The sequence below is a fragment of the Myotis davidii genome, unplaced genomic scaffold, assembly GCF_000327345.1.
Source record: "Myotis davidii unplaced genomic scaffold, ASM32734v1 scaffold104, whole genome shotgun sequence".
NCBI classification, from domain to species: Eukaryota; Metazoa; Chordata; class Mammalia; order Chiroptera; family Vespertilionidae; genus Myotis; species Myotis davidii.
The window spans coordinates 6112301-6125669 of record NW_006296625.1 but is presented as its reverse complement, the minus strand read 5'-3'; the positions used below and the strand labels follow the sequence as shown (position 1 = coordinate 6125669).

At 33.6% G+C, this 13369-nt stretch overlaps 1 protein-coding gene across 1 annotated transcript; it reads left to right on the top strand.

Annotated features, from left to right (window-relative positions):
- The first annotated feature begins 920 nt into the window (after positions 1–920).
- ELOVL4 (ELOVL fatty acid elongase 4) lies at positions 921–10940 on the top strand. The gene is made up of 5 exons (XM_015569451.1): positions 921–1128; positions 2447–2527; positions 5201–5372; positions 6383–6510; positions 8856–10940. The coding sequence occupies exons 1-5, from the start codon at positions 967–969 to the stop codon at positions 9126–9128; spliced, it is 816 nt and encodes a 271-aa protein (XP_015424937.1). The 5' UTR covers positions 921–966; the 3' UTR covers positions 9129–10940.
- The last annotated feature ends 2429 nt before the right edge of the window (positions 10941–13369 follow it).

Sequence of the window (13369 nt, the reverse complement as noted above, 5' to 3'; positions counted from 1 at the left end):
CTTTACCAAGAAGAAATTAGACATTAGTTTCACAATCTTTTAAATGCTGTTTAACTTTTAGAAATATAAAATTTAATTTCAATATCTCCTTAAAATGTATTAGAAAATTAATTTTTGTTAACTGCATATTTCATTTTCATGCTTGTCTTAGAAATATTTTACTTCTGGCAGAACCTTTGTAAAATTAATTCATGGATGCCTATTTCAATATTAAGGACACTTTATTTATTTTAAATGAAATAGTGTGTTATATATATATTTACACATATGTAAAGTAAATGATTTATAACTTTAGAGAAAAACTATAAATTGGTTATGTTTATGGGTAAAAAAATAGACTCATGTTCTCAAGGAAAATTTTGGAAAAATGTCTTGAATATGATGATTACCATTTAAATAAATTATAGAACTGTAATGATCTCTAAGTTAACATCCCAAATATAACTACTTTTGTCTTCAGTATCCAGAAATATCCCAGGAAATGGCTTTTATTGCTCCACACCTCTTCAGTTTACTAATTCTTTCCTGTCTTAAATGTAGGAAGGAGCAACTTCCAAACTGCACTGATAAATTTCACATTTAATATGGAAGACAAGTTTCTCCTTAAAGTATTTTTCTGTCTATGAAGTGTCTCATTAACTTGTCATCTCATCCCAAGTTTGTCCTATATTTTTAGTAAGCTCTATTTCTTGTCTTTGTTCTCTAGGTTCTCTGTAAAACCTAACATGTGACATATGTAACAAAACTTCGTTTTCAAAAGCTGCTCACAAGACTTAGTCTTGTTTCTTTGGTTTTTATGTCATGTATTTTTGTTGGGACTCAGAGGACAATGATCTGTATTTGGTCAATTTAGGAAAACCAAGTTGAAACACAATTCCTAAAAAATTCATTTTATCAAACATTGTTCAATGAATTTTATGTTATTTTGTTCTCCCTGTAGATAAACGTGTGGAAAATTGGCCTCTAATGCAGTCTCCGTGGCCTACGCTTTGTATAAGTACTCTTTATCTCCTGTTCGTGTGGCTGGGCCCAAAGTGGATGAAGGCCAGAGAACCTTTTCAGTTGCGCTTAGTACTCATTGTCTATAATTTTGGGATGGTTTTGCTTAATCTTTTTATCTTCAGAGAGGTATGTTTACTAAACTCACTTTATAATTCCCCTGGGTTATTGGAAATTTAAAAAAGAGAATATGTAAAACCATCATTGTAACATTGTACAACAAAGTACCTTAGTTACTCACAAGCATGTCAAACTCAAAGGCTAACACGGGCCAAATAAACGAGGCATGCAGACCGTGGGCCACGAGTTTGACATGCTTGCTCTAAAAGTAAATTTTATATTCTTGACATTTTCCATTTTGGATAATAAAAATATAAAACATACATAAAATATAGGACAGGTGTTTAAGAGGAAATTTTGAAGTAAGCAGACTGGCTTCTAAAATAACCCTTATGAGTTATTCTGACATTGGAAATTATTTAACTTTTCTGAGACTCATTTTCCCACAAATGGGGAAAATACCTACCTCTAGGGCAGTGATGGCCAACCTATGACACGCGTGTCAGAGGTGACACGCGAACTAATTTTTTTGGTTCATTTTTCTTTGTTAAATGGCATTTAAATATCTAAAATAAATATCAAAAAAATAAAAATTTGTTTCACTATAGTTGCAGATATCAAAAAATTTCTATATGTGACATGGCACCAGAGTTAAGTTAGGGTTTTTCAAAATGCTGACACGCCGAGCTCAAAAGGTTTGCCGTCACTGTCTAGGGTATCAGAGATAAAAGTGAAGTAACTTTTGCATAGTATTTAGCACGTATTAAGTACTCAGTAAATAGTTGCACATATTTATTTATAATTCTTACTCAGCAGTTTCAGGTTCGTAACTGATCAAACTATGCGGATGTAAAATACCAATTTCAAATTAAATCCTATTATATAATGTCATTGTAATTTGGATTGAAGGTAAAATGAGTTCACTGTTATACAACTATTGCTACTAATCATTGTATACTTTTCTTGGCACTAGCAAATTCTTTAATTGACAACTTAGGCTACGGAATCTCAACTTGGTAAAAGCCTTTTATTTATTTGGTACTTTTACCTAATTTGTTAGATACAAACCACTTGAGATCAAGAATAAAAATCAGTGCAACTCTTAGATCTGAGGAATGGTCAATCAGAATTTCTCTTAATATTATGAAGTAGATAGAATTGATGTCTTAGTCCAAAAGTTACATGTGATTTTTAATTTATTCTAAATTTCAGAAAATTGAGACAGTAAATTGTAAATATTCCAACACATTAAATATTTAATGCATTTGAAATATTTTAGATAATATTACTTTTAAAAATAATTTCAAAGATTGCATATTGTATTTAGGGCTCTTAAATGCTGTATCTACTAAAACTTTACTCCAAATGTTATTCCCTTTTTTTCCAGTTATTCACGGCATCCTATAAAGCAGGATATAGCTATATTTGCCAGAGTGTGGATTATTCTGATAATGTTAATGAAGTCAGGGTAAGTACATTAACTCTTAACCACAGAAGATTTAATTTTATAGTCCCCAGTCTGTGAAAAACATATTTTTATATAGTGGTAGAAGTGTACTGGATTGTTTTGTGTCAGTAAAGCTATTTTTTTCAAGTACATAATTAAAAATCTGTTTTCTTACCTACCGTGTTTTTCATTTGGCGTGTGAGTGTGAATACATGTTGGGTTACTAGATTGCAGTACTTTTAAAAAAGTTCTATGCTTAATGTAAAGATATTTTAGATTTTTGTTGTTTTTGGTCAAGAATAGAAATTCATAAAGAGATTCTAATTTTTTGTTAAGAAAGTCTGAGGAAAAACAAATGTTTTATAGTATACCACAATTTTTATTATATACCACAGTTTTTATTATATTTGCAGAAAAATAAACCAATAGTAATAGAATGTTACCATATTTTACTTTCCAATCACCTACATTAATAAATTTACCATTTTATTCAAATGGAAAAAATAATAGTTATTTTATTAAGTATTTATCAAACTCTCTTGTGTTTGTGCCTCATATTTAAAGATATAAACACATAAAACATGTAAACATGTTATATGTTTTATGTTACATGTAACATACGTAGTAATAATGTGATATGTAGTAGCTTCCCTTGAAAACACTAGCTTTTTGGAATTGGGGTTGGATAATATAAATAGCAATATTCATCAAGATCCAAGATCAAACTGCTTTAATGTACTTACTATGATATGTCCATGCCTTCATTTCCTTATTAGAAGATTTATGTGCCGATGAAAAAAATCACCCCTTTGGTTGTCATAATTCGTTTTATTCATTTAACATATGTGTACTGAATATCAATCAGATGCAGATAGTTGAGGGGCACTGAAGACATGGAAAAGACAGGGGAACCCTGCCTTTATGGAGTTGACATTCTTGTGAAGGGTGGCAAAGGCAAACAATAATCATGTAACAAATGGGAGGCAAGAAATCAGACCTGTGGTATGACTGAAAGGATGAGGGGAGTACTTCATTTAGATTTCTTGGCTAGGAAAAAATTTTTTTCTGATAACCATATTGTCAGAGAACCTCCTCAGGGAGAAGAAAAGGAAAAAGTGTTTAACTTGCTTTCTTTTAGGTCTGCACTTAGAAAAACCCCTTGGGTGAAACAACAAACTAATATTTTTAGGATAAAGATTTAAAATATCGCCCTGGCCTGCATAACCAGTCACTTCTTCAAGAAATTAGCTATTGTGAGACTAAACTAGGAGGAGAGAGACCCAGAGATTGCATGTGAAGTTTTCCTCCCTGTCTCTTCTCCTCTTAATATTAGATGTAGTAGAATAAATATTTTACTCAGAGACTTGTTTTTGTATTTGTTGTTATGTAGCCAAGAAGTGTCACTTTTCACTTTGATGTAGCTATTCAAAGGTATCTAATACAGTTTACAAATGAAAGATAGGGATTATTTATTACTATTCATAAATTGTGGCTAATTTAGAGGCCCATTTTTTTGGGGGGGGGGAGGATAAGGCATTATCTTTTACCTTCTAGATAAAGTTTACTATGCCAAAATGGTTACTTTATTTTAAGGTACTAACATAATAGTGAATATTAAATATATTGTGTTGCTGTGAGTAGTTAACTATTTTAAGCCTATTTTAAACCATATTATTACACAAGCAAATTCAGTGAATAATTCTCAACCTGTAAATAAAAGATTTTATTTTCTCTTTGGCCCACACTTTATGTAATTTTGTTTTTCAAAAGAAAAAAACAACCCAAACCCCATGATATCCAACAGGTGCAGGGATAAAATAAGGGATCTATTAACTCTAAAACATCTAAGCCTATGAATGAATCTGTTAGACAACACCTGACACACAAAGGTTTATTCTGTTAGGTACTCCCTAGGGCACATATCACAAAAAGTACTTGACATAAAAAGTTGAGTTTAGGCTTCTGTTATAATAGAATTCTTTAAAATACTTTAAAACATATATACAGAGGTCACCTCTCACTGGCTCCTTGGTTCCTTAATCTCAGCAGTATAGTAATCCTTCTGTACCATCTGGTGCCTTAATTAGAGCCCCTCAAAGAAAAGACTTATTTATGTAAGCAGGATTATATTTATGAACTAGGAAATGTTTGTTGTTTCTGTTTGTTTATTTTAATCTGCTATTTTAAAGATTTTACTGCCTAATGCAGACTTCTGTGATTAGGTACTTGGTTGCATGTTAAAGTGAGAGAGAGAGAGATAGACACTAACAGAGACTGGTTGCTATCCATAAACGTACTTACAAGAATATGAAATATAATATAGACTAAGCATGAACAATTGAAGTGCAATGTACCTATACAAAGTAAATGCCTCAGTTTCTTTACCAAATTGAAAAACATAGCAATGTGAATGTAATTTACAGCTCTTGGTACTACAGCAATTTGGTACTATGTGGATCCAGCTATGTATCATGAAATATTTCCTATATTGTTAGTACAGAGTAGAAACAGATTTGGACTCTGGTCTTTCTCATTTTTCCCCCATGGATAGATGCCTAGATTTCACACCTTCTTAAGCAAAAATGATTTCATTCCTCGTACATTTTGTGTAGTGAAAATTATTTAGGACCTATATACAATGAGTAGAAAACTATATGATGATACCAATAATAATGCTTTTCTTTCTTTATACAGATAGCTGCTGCTCTGTGGTGGTACTTTGTATCTAAAGGAATTGAGTATTTGGACACGGTGTTTTTTATCCTAAGGAAGAAAAACAACCAAGTCTCTTTCCTTCATGTATATCATCACTGTACAATGTTTACATTGTGGTGGATTGGAATTAAGTGGGTCGCAGGGGGACAAGGTGAGCATTTTCAGAAACATATCTGCATTTATTAAATTATGTAAATATGTTGGATGGAAAGTAATGAGAACCTGGGAATTTGAGTTGGTCCATAATTTAACTTGCTTTCATGATTATTTCTGTATTAATTTCATTGTAAAGAAATTTGAAGACAGTAAAGCTTTAGCTTTACTTGCCTGTGACTTTTTGCCTGTGACTACTTTAACACTAAAGATTTGTCCCCGAGATGAGTATAAAATAATTATAAATGTAGAAAATAATATTTTGATGGGGAGCAGTTCTAGTAGTTTTCATCCAAAGGATATCAAGATATAGCTTCTCAGTCTGAAGGCTCCATTCCAGTTTAAGCCAAGAGCCACTCCTCCTCTATAATATGCCTTAAAATCAGCATGTTCTTACCCAAAGGAAATTATATATTGCTTTGTTAATGTTAAAGATAATCTGAATTCATAGTTTGGCTAAGATCTGCCTCTAGCTTTTCAGATGCCTGTAGATTGAAGATGATTTACATTCCTCTGATGAGGACCCATGGTACAAGACATTATAGTACAGTTCACCTCACTTAAAATTATTTAGAAGCCTAAGAAATATTTTTGTAGGTATTTATATTGGCACATCTAAAGGCAATAATGAGACATTTGAAAATTTACTTAAACCATTATATGTACCATGACTTCTCCCCTCAAGAATAATAAGATGAAAAGTAATATAGGTAATTCTATATTGGGGCCCACTTAACTACTGGAGTACCCCACTTGAAAGCTCACTATTTTGAAAGTCCTTTGCATTTGAAGAACATCCATTTTATATGTTAAAAACCTGAGTGTAAACATTAAAAATATCTAGCATGCTCTGACGAGAAAGCTTTTCAATAGTACTATTTTACAACATTTATTCCTAATCTTTACTCAAGATTGTTAGGAAATAAAGTAGACTCATTTGTTTCATATCCAAATAGTTTATTGACCAATAAAATTTTCTATATCTTGTAATTTCCTCTTTTTTTAAAGCATTTTTCGGAGCCCAGCTGAATTCCTTCATTCATGTGATTATGTACTCATACTATGGGCTAACTGCATTTGGCCCATGGATTCAGAAGTATCTTTGGTGGAAACGATACCTGACCATGTTGCAACTGGTGAGTTAAATGCTTCTAAAGTTTCCTCTGGCGCAACACTGAACATGTTTGAGTTTATTGTAAAGTGCTGAGTGATTTTTGACAATTTTCTATTACAAATTCAACTCTATGAGCCAGGTTTGGGAGTTGAGGTTGCTTGACTCTGAGCTACCTGTTCATAGACTTATGGGTTATGGCCACTTGCTTTTTAAATGTCTCTAAAAGACTAGACTAGCTCTTGTCTAAGAGAATATTCTTTACAAATAAATATCTGTGAAGTGGATGAGTAAAGATCTAAGCACACCACAAAGTACATAGACTCATATTTGTCTAGAAAAATAATATAACTCTTTCTTAGGTGATTTTAAAAATATTTACTTAAAATATTATTATTTCTCTTCATCCTGTTTGCTGTCCCAGTTTTCAGTAATTGTTAACAAATCCCATACATTTAGAATAAAAGTTGAAGAAAAGACATAGAGCCAAGAAAGGGTTGAGGTAAAGGAAGAGAACAAGGACTGGAGAACTGCTCTTATTTCTCCAACACCAGTTCCTCGGAGAGCAGAGCTAGGTATTTTCAATTGCTAGTCTTGGAGTAGACAGTTTCCAGCACATCCCCAGTAGGACTTCATATAGCATTTGGGTGCTTCAGTGTAACATTCAGAGCGAGGCACTAGCCCAGGAATGAAACTGGAAACCCAGTCCAACCTGGTAGTATTCTTCAAGCCTTGGAATTTATTATAATTTGCTTTAATCATAGCATGCACACAATTTTATCAGTGAAATCACATTTGGAAATATTATCCATCTCTGCTTTAAGTTGCCAAACAGCTGGCTAACCAAACAGGAAACACAACTTTTGGCGAATGCTGGTGTGAAGGATTCATTTGTAATTAAAATGCTACAGGAAGCTTCCTTCAGTTTTTGTGTAAGCTGTTTATCCAGTTTGTGTAATTTATTTCTCTTAGTAATTAGTAAGTGGTCCCAAGAAAATGAAGAGATTACAAAAATCACATGAACTATTGATACCTATTTTGTTGGAGCCTGCACCTGACTCTCCTTGAGCGATGCCGTACTCAGTCACACCCACAGACACACCCTTTTTCGGTGATGCCAGTTCAAGAACCATTGTGAAATCAAAAGTTCTTAAAATCTGGATTTGCCATGGGAAATTTTTTTAAGTGTTTAGTGTGATACAAGTTTGGGGCTTACCTGGAATAAATGATTTTAATAATATTTGATATAATAATACTGATAATGATATCCTTAAAGAGAAACCACAAACGTCCATTCCAAATAGGATGCTAATTTATGAAGGGTAGTGTATTTCCAGTTCTTACAACAGATAATCATGTAGGCTAATCTTGTAAAAACATAACACTGGTTAACACCATGAAATTCATAATTTTTATCTTGAGAACCTTTCATTTATTAATATATTTGAATTTAAACTGATTTGCCTCATCTTAATAAAAAGCATCTTAATTTTGGTTTTTCTCCTTTTAAAAATTCTTCAAGTTGAAAGTGATTCTCTCTTTTTGCACTATTTTCAACTACCTACTAAATTTTACCAAAGATCTTAGCTTTTAAAGAATAGTGTTAATTCAAATGCCTATTACTTGCCTGCTATTTTGTAAGAAGTTCATTTTAAAACTATAGATACCAATTTACTGACAATTTTGTGGAAAGAAATAGGTCAAAAATGTGGGAGCAACACAAAAATTGAAGAGCCTCCAATACTATTACTTTATTCTGTTCGGCCACTGATATTCTCTCTCATTAGATGATATTATTTACTAGAGGCCCATGCATGAAATTTGTGCATTGGTAGGGATCCTAGTGGCTGCCAGCTGCCTTCAGGGGCCTCCCTCCCTTCCTCCAGTTGGCCCTGCCCCCAGTCGAACTCCCAGAAGAACTCCCTGTTGGGACAATTTGCATACTATGTTTTTATTATATAGGATTATTATCCAGCAGATATTCATTGAGTCCGGACACTGTGCCAAAGACTCAGGAATCATCATAGCAAAAGAGTGTCCTGCCCTTTGGAGTTACATACGAGTGGAAAGATGGGTGATCCAGAAGTCAATTTTAGATAGCTATCATTCTTATAAAGGAAAAACCCACACAAAACAAAAACCCTTTGGTGAATGAGATTGAAATGGCCAGTTGGATGGAGGCACTTTAGTTCTAGTCATCAGGAAGCCTTGCTGAGGAGAAGGCATTTGAGCAGCTACCTGAATGAGCAAGAGCCAGGAGTGGAAGCCAGAGAACTATTAAACTTTGGATAAGGTGGCAGAATTTGGGCCTGTCTTAGCTATCTAGAAGATTCTGAAGTTGTGTGCTATGCATTTGCTTCTGTTTTCCAGGTTCAGTTTTTTGTGACCATTGGACACACAGCAATGTCTCTTTACACGGATTGCCCCTTCCCGAAGTGGATGCACTGGGCTCTGATTGCCTACACAATCAGCTTCATATTTCTCTTTCTCAACTTCTACGTTCGGACATACAATGAGCCTAAAAAATCAAACACTGGAAAAACAGCTGTGAATGGTATTTCAGCCAATGGTGTGAACAAATCAGAAAAACTGGTGATAGAAAATGGCAAAAAGCAGAAAAATGGAAAAGCAAAAGGAGAGTAAATTGAACGAGGTCTTAACTGCTGTTGACAGTGAGGAAGCTCCCATTTCAGATAAAATTTCAGGGAAAACAAGCAAATGAGGGTTTGGGGTGGGGAGAAAAATGGCAAATGTGCTCTTATGTATTAGTGACCTTTAGATTGAGTAAAGTGTTAACTATGATACCCAGATGTTTTATTTATGAAGTTTTTATTTTAAACATTTTTTTTTATTAGCTTTCATGTTGTCCAGACCAAAGCAATTGTTATGTGACTTTGGAGGCATCATTTGTCTATTGCATGAAATTTCTCATGTATCTTACATGCAGTTATTCTTCAGTCCGATGATCACAGAAACACAGTCTTTATGAGTTTTTTGGCTAAATTACTAATTACCTACTGATTAAATCAGTTACTATACATTTGCTGGTCCGAAGCTAGAAATGCAGATACTTTAAAATTTGCACATTTGAATTCGTTTGCTGACTGGAATGATCGAATCTCTCCACCTCTGGTTTGAATTACCTTTGTGGTTGTAATTAAATTTTTAAAATCTGATGATCTCTGTAGACTTTTAGAGGCTTGATGATGATGGTGTTGGTGAAAATAAGAAAGAATTACAGTAAAATCCTGTCTGGCGACCCAGAGGTCACCATGACTTGTGGCACAAATCACTGCGGGAAACAGTTTTTGTGAAAAGGCAGCCTTTCAATATTTCTATGACTATCAGAAATACATTATGAAAATTAAGATTATTGTCTGATTGGAACATGAAACAACTCATGTCTTTATTGGTGACATCATAAATAGTTACATTCATGTGCTGTTAGGAGACAGTATGTTGATTTTTACCAGACTTCTAATGTTTTGATTTGCGGCTGTTAACTGATTTTTCATATGTGGAAATATACCTACCTCTTCTGTTGGAAAGAACATTTAAAATTAAATAAATTTTAATTAAAAAAAATCAAGGAGTCCTCTATTGTAGATCTTAATATTGACTATCCAATCCACTAGTTTTTTTTTTTTTTTTGCTTTTTTACAAATGGGCATACACCAAATTTTTCTGTGAAACTATTCTTCTCTTTTAATGTGTTTAATTTTGGAGTGATATTTTTCTTGTGACAGAGTTGCCAGATCTTATTTATTAACTAGATATGAAGTGTAAACCCATTTTGGTGCAATATTCCTGACTCCTTGGTGCTAAAAAAAATCATTAAATTCAGTGCTTGATTGTTACAAGGTGTTAATTGTTAAGACACAAAATGAATAAAAATGAGAGTAGTCAGAACCAGAAAGTTAAATTTGCTGTTTACAAATGAAGTATTTCATGTAATGTAAATGAACAACTGGAAATTCACCAAGAAAGAGAAGTTGTACAGTGTCTTATTACATAGGTCAAATTGTTAGGGGTGTTGCACAGGAATCATTATGGGAAGAGAAAATGTTACCTCCCCCCCAAAACAAAAAACAAAAAAGAAAAAACGAAAGCATGAATCTTTCTAAGCATCTCAAGATATCAAGACTGCATGTGCAGGATGTATGCTGTTTGTGCAGACCAACTATTTCAGAATATTTGTAAACTATAAAATATTTATTGTGCATTAAAATTACACACGTTTCCCCCAAAAGGTATGCAGTCATGAAAATTATAGAAAATTTGCAACAAATATAGTTGTTTGGTCTAAGAGGATTCAGCACCTGTGTTTTTGCTGCTCAGTGTGTAATGACTAGAGATTTGTAAATCTTTGTGAACATTCTGTACTGGTTCCCCAGAGCTATTTGTTCCCTGCTACCTGATTTCAGCACAATAAATATACTGCTGTGGGAAAAATGACATTTTGTTAGTCAGTTTATTATAAGGTAAATTATCTACTAGATTGGTGTTTATTCACTTCAGTTCTAAACTCTGCCGCCAATTTCTAATGCAGAAAAGAAATGAAATTAGAACTTGGATGTCTACAATTTCTGATAAAAATTTATGATAGCATAGTTTTACTTTAAAAATTAGTTGCTTTTGGATCCAGACACAAAACATATTTTTTTTCTAAATCAGTCTTACATTTGTCATTTCAAATGTGAGCTTTAACACTTTCAAATTCTATGCGCTTCTTTTTGAGCCAAAAATACAGTGGGGCAGGGGTGGGGGGAGGCTCTTGTGTCCTTATTTGTAAATCATTTAGCTCTCACTGTACCTTATCAGAGATGATTTTAAGATGTTATAAGTATAACCTTTTCTAGTTGCTTTCATAATATCTCTACCATCACACTAAGGTGCATGCTTCATACCTAAAAGTCATTGAAGGAGGATTGCATCCTCTTTTTGGTAAAACTTTGTCCCTAACTACAGAAGTGTTTTCTTACATAGAAAGCAGGGATTTTATTAAATATTTTTACTGAGTAGAAACACCTGAAGCATGTGGCAGTGCATTTTCCAACAGAGTCGATGACTGTAGCTCTTCTTTCCCTTTTCTATGTTACTCTTGACTCTGTTTTGCTGATGGACACTGACCGATGACTAATTTCTGTATTAGCATTATTAATTTAGTCATTCTCTCTTTCTACACACTCTTTGGGCTTTCAAAATTATTTCATATGGATTATTATATTTACACTTTAGAACATGGAATCTTGCCACATTTTGTAGTTTATTGGGAATATTTTAATTTACAGGTTTGTTTCATATAAGCAGCTCAGTTTCCCTATAGAAAGAATCTAGAAGTGGAAGTGATTTTTGATGTCCTACCCATTTCATAATACGACAATTTAGGCATTGTGTATTGACTATTGATGGTGAACTTTATCTCACCTTCATTAAAATGCTACATCAAGCTGAGCTGTTCACACTCTCAGCTCTTTCCTCCTCATAGCCTTAATCTCAGCCAGCTGCATTCATAGCTGTCCTATTGAGAAAAAGATGCCTGCAGGTGTACGGAAGTAAAGTGGGTGCTCGGTACAGACAAGGGGGACTTAGACTTAGGATCCTGCTGGATGGTCAATAGGTCTGCAGAGTTGAGAGACACCAAGATGCTGAGCTGCATACACAGGCGCCCACCATCGCCGCAGTAGCCATAAAACCTGTGTACTGAGATTGGTCACCTGCCACTCTGCATGTAAGCAGTTTTGATGCAGCAACCTTGGGGAACAAGTCCTTATTTTGGAATTCATGTTTAATCTTAGGTATTTTAGGCAGATGATATCTGAACCAGAAGTAGAATTGTAAAAAGGACAAGAAATAGAAACAGATTTCTTGTTTCCAAACTCTACAAATCATGGAAGTATTAGAAGTTCGTTTTCCTGATACAAATATGAAGGGAAGGCACAGCTTTTAATTTTATTATTTAAAAAATTTTTTTAAATAGTAGGATGGAACATAACTCTATGTTCCTGAAGGATTCAAAGATCTAAAATTAAAAATTATAATTGATATAGAGAACTACTACCATATGAAGACGGATTCTAGAATAAATCACTAAAAGAGCATTGTGACCTACTGAAGAAGGTGGTCAAAGCTGTCTAGATGGTTCACAGGAATTTTAGGTAGGCAAGGGTTGATCTGCATTCCCCCTTGGAGCTCTTCTAGGCTTACAGGTCTAGCTTTTAATTCCTCAGAAATTACACTTTTTTCCTACTGGTTAAAAACAAAAAACAGCCCAGATCTTATGTCTTCTTTTTCCTTTGTCTTTTTCATTTTACCACATAAAGTCATATTTACATGTCCACATGTGAACAAATTTTCCTTCATACCTCCATTCCTTGGAGATCCACCTGTTCTTAAATAGAAATTCAACTAGAATTTTATTTTTCCCATTCTGATTGGTGAGGTTTTCCCAGGGAATGTGTCCTTAAAGTATTTCCTCTGAGAATAAATACATGCTGAAACATATCACCTAATACCTATCTACCTATCTACATAATTACAATAATCCTATGAAGCTGTCAGAAGGTCACATTGAACTTGAACATGTACATAGAAACGATGTCCAAATTAAAAGCCATTCTTAAATGAAAAACCATGGAAGGTTTAAATAATTCAGCCGTTTCCGAAAAGATAAAATTGGAATTACTGGGTATTTCCCAATTTAACTACAAGAGTTTAAAGAGTATTTTGTCACGCCATATGTATTTTTAACTACTGAGAGTATTCTGTCAGTCCACATGCACAGTTTGTGTGCTCTATCAGTCCCCAGTTGTCTCTGAAACCCTTTTTTGCTATTTTAGAGAAGCCAGTTAGTTTGCTCTTTCTATCAGTTTTATATTTTGTCT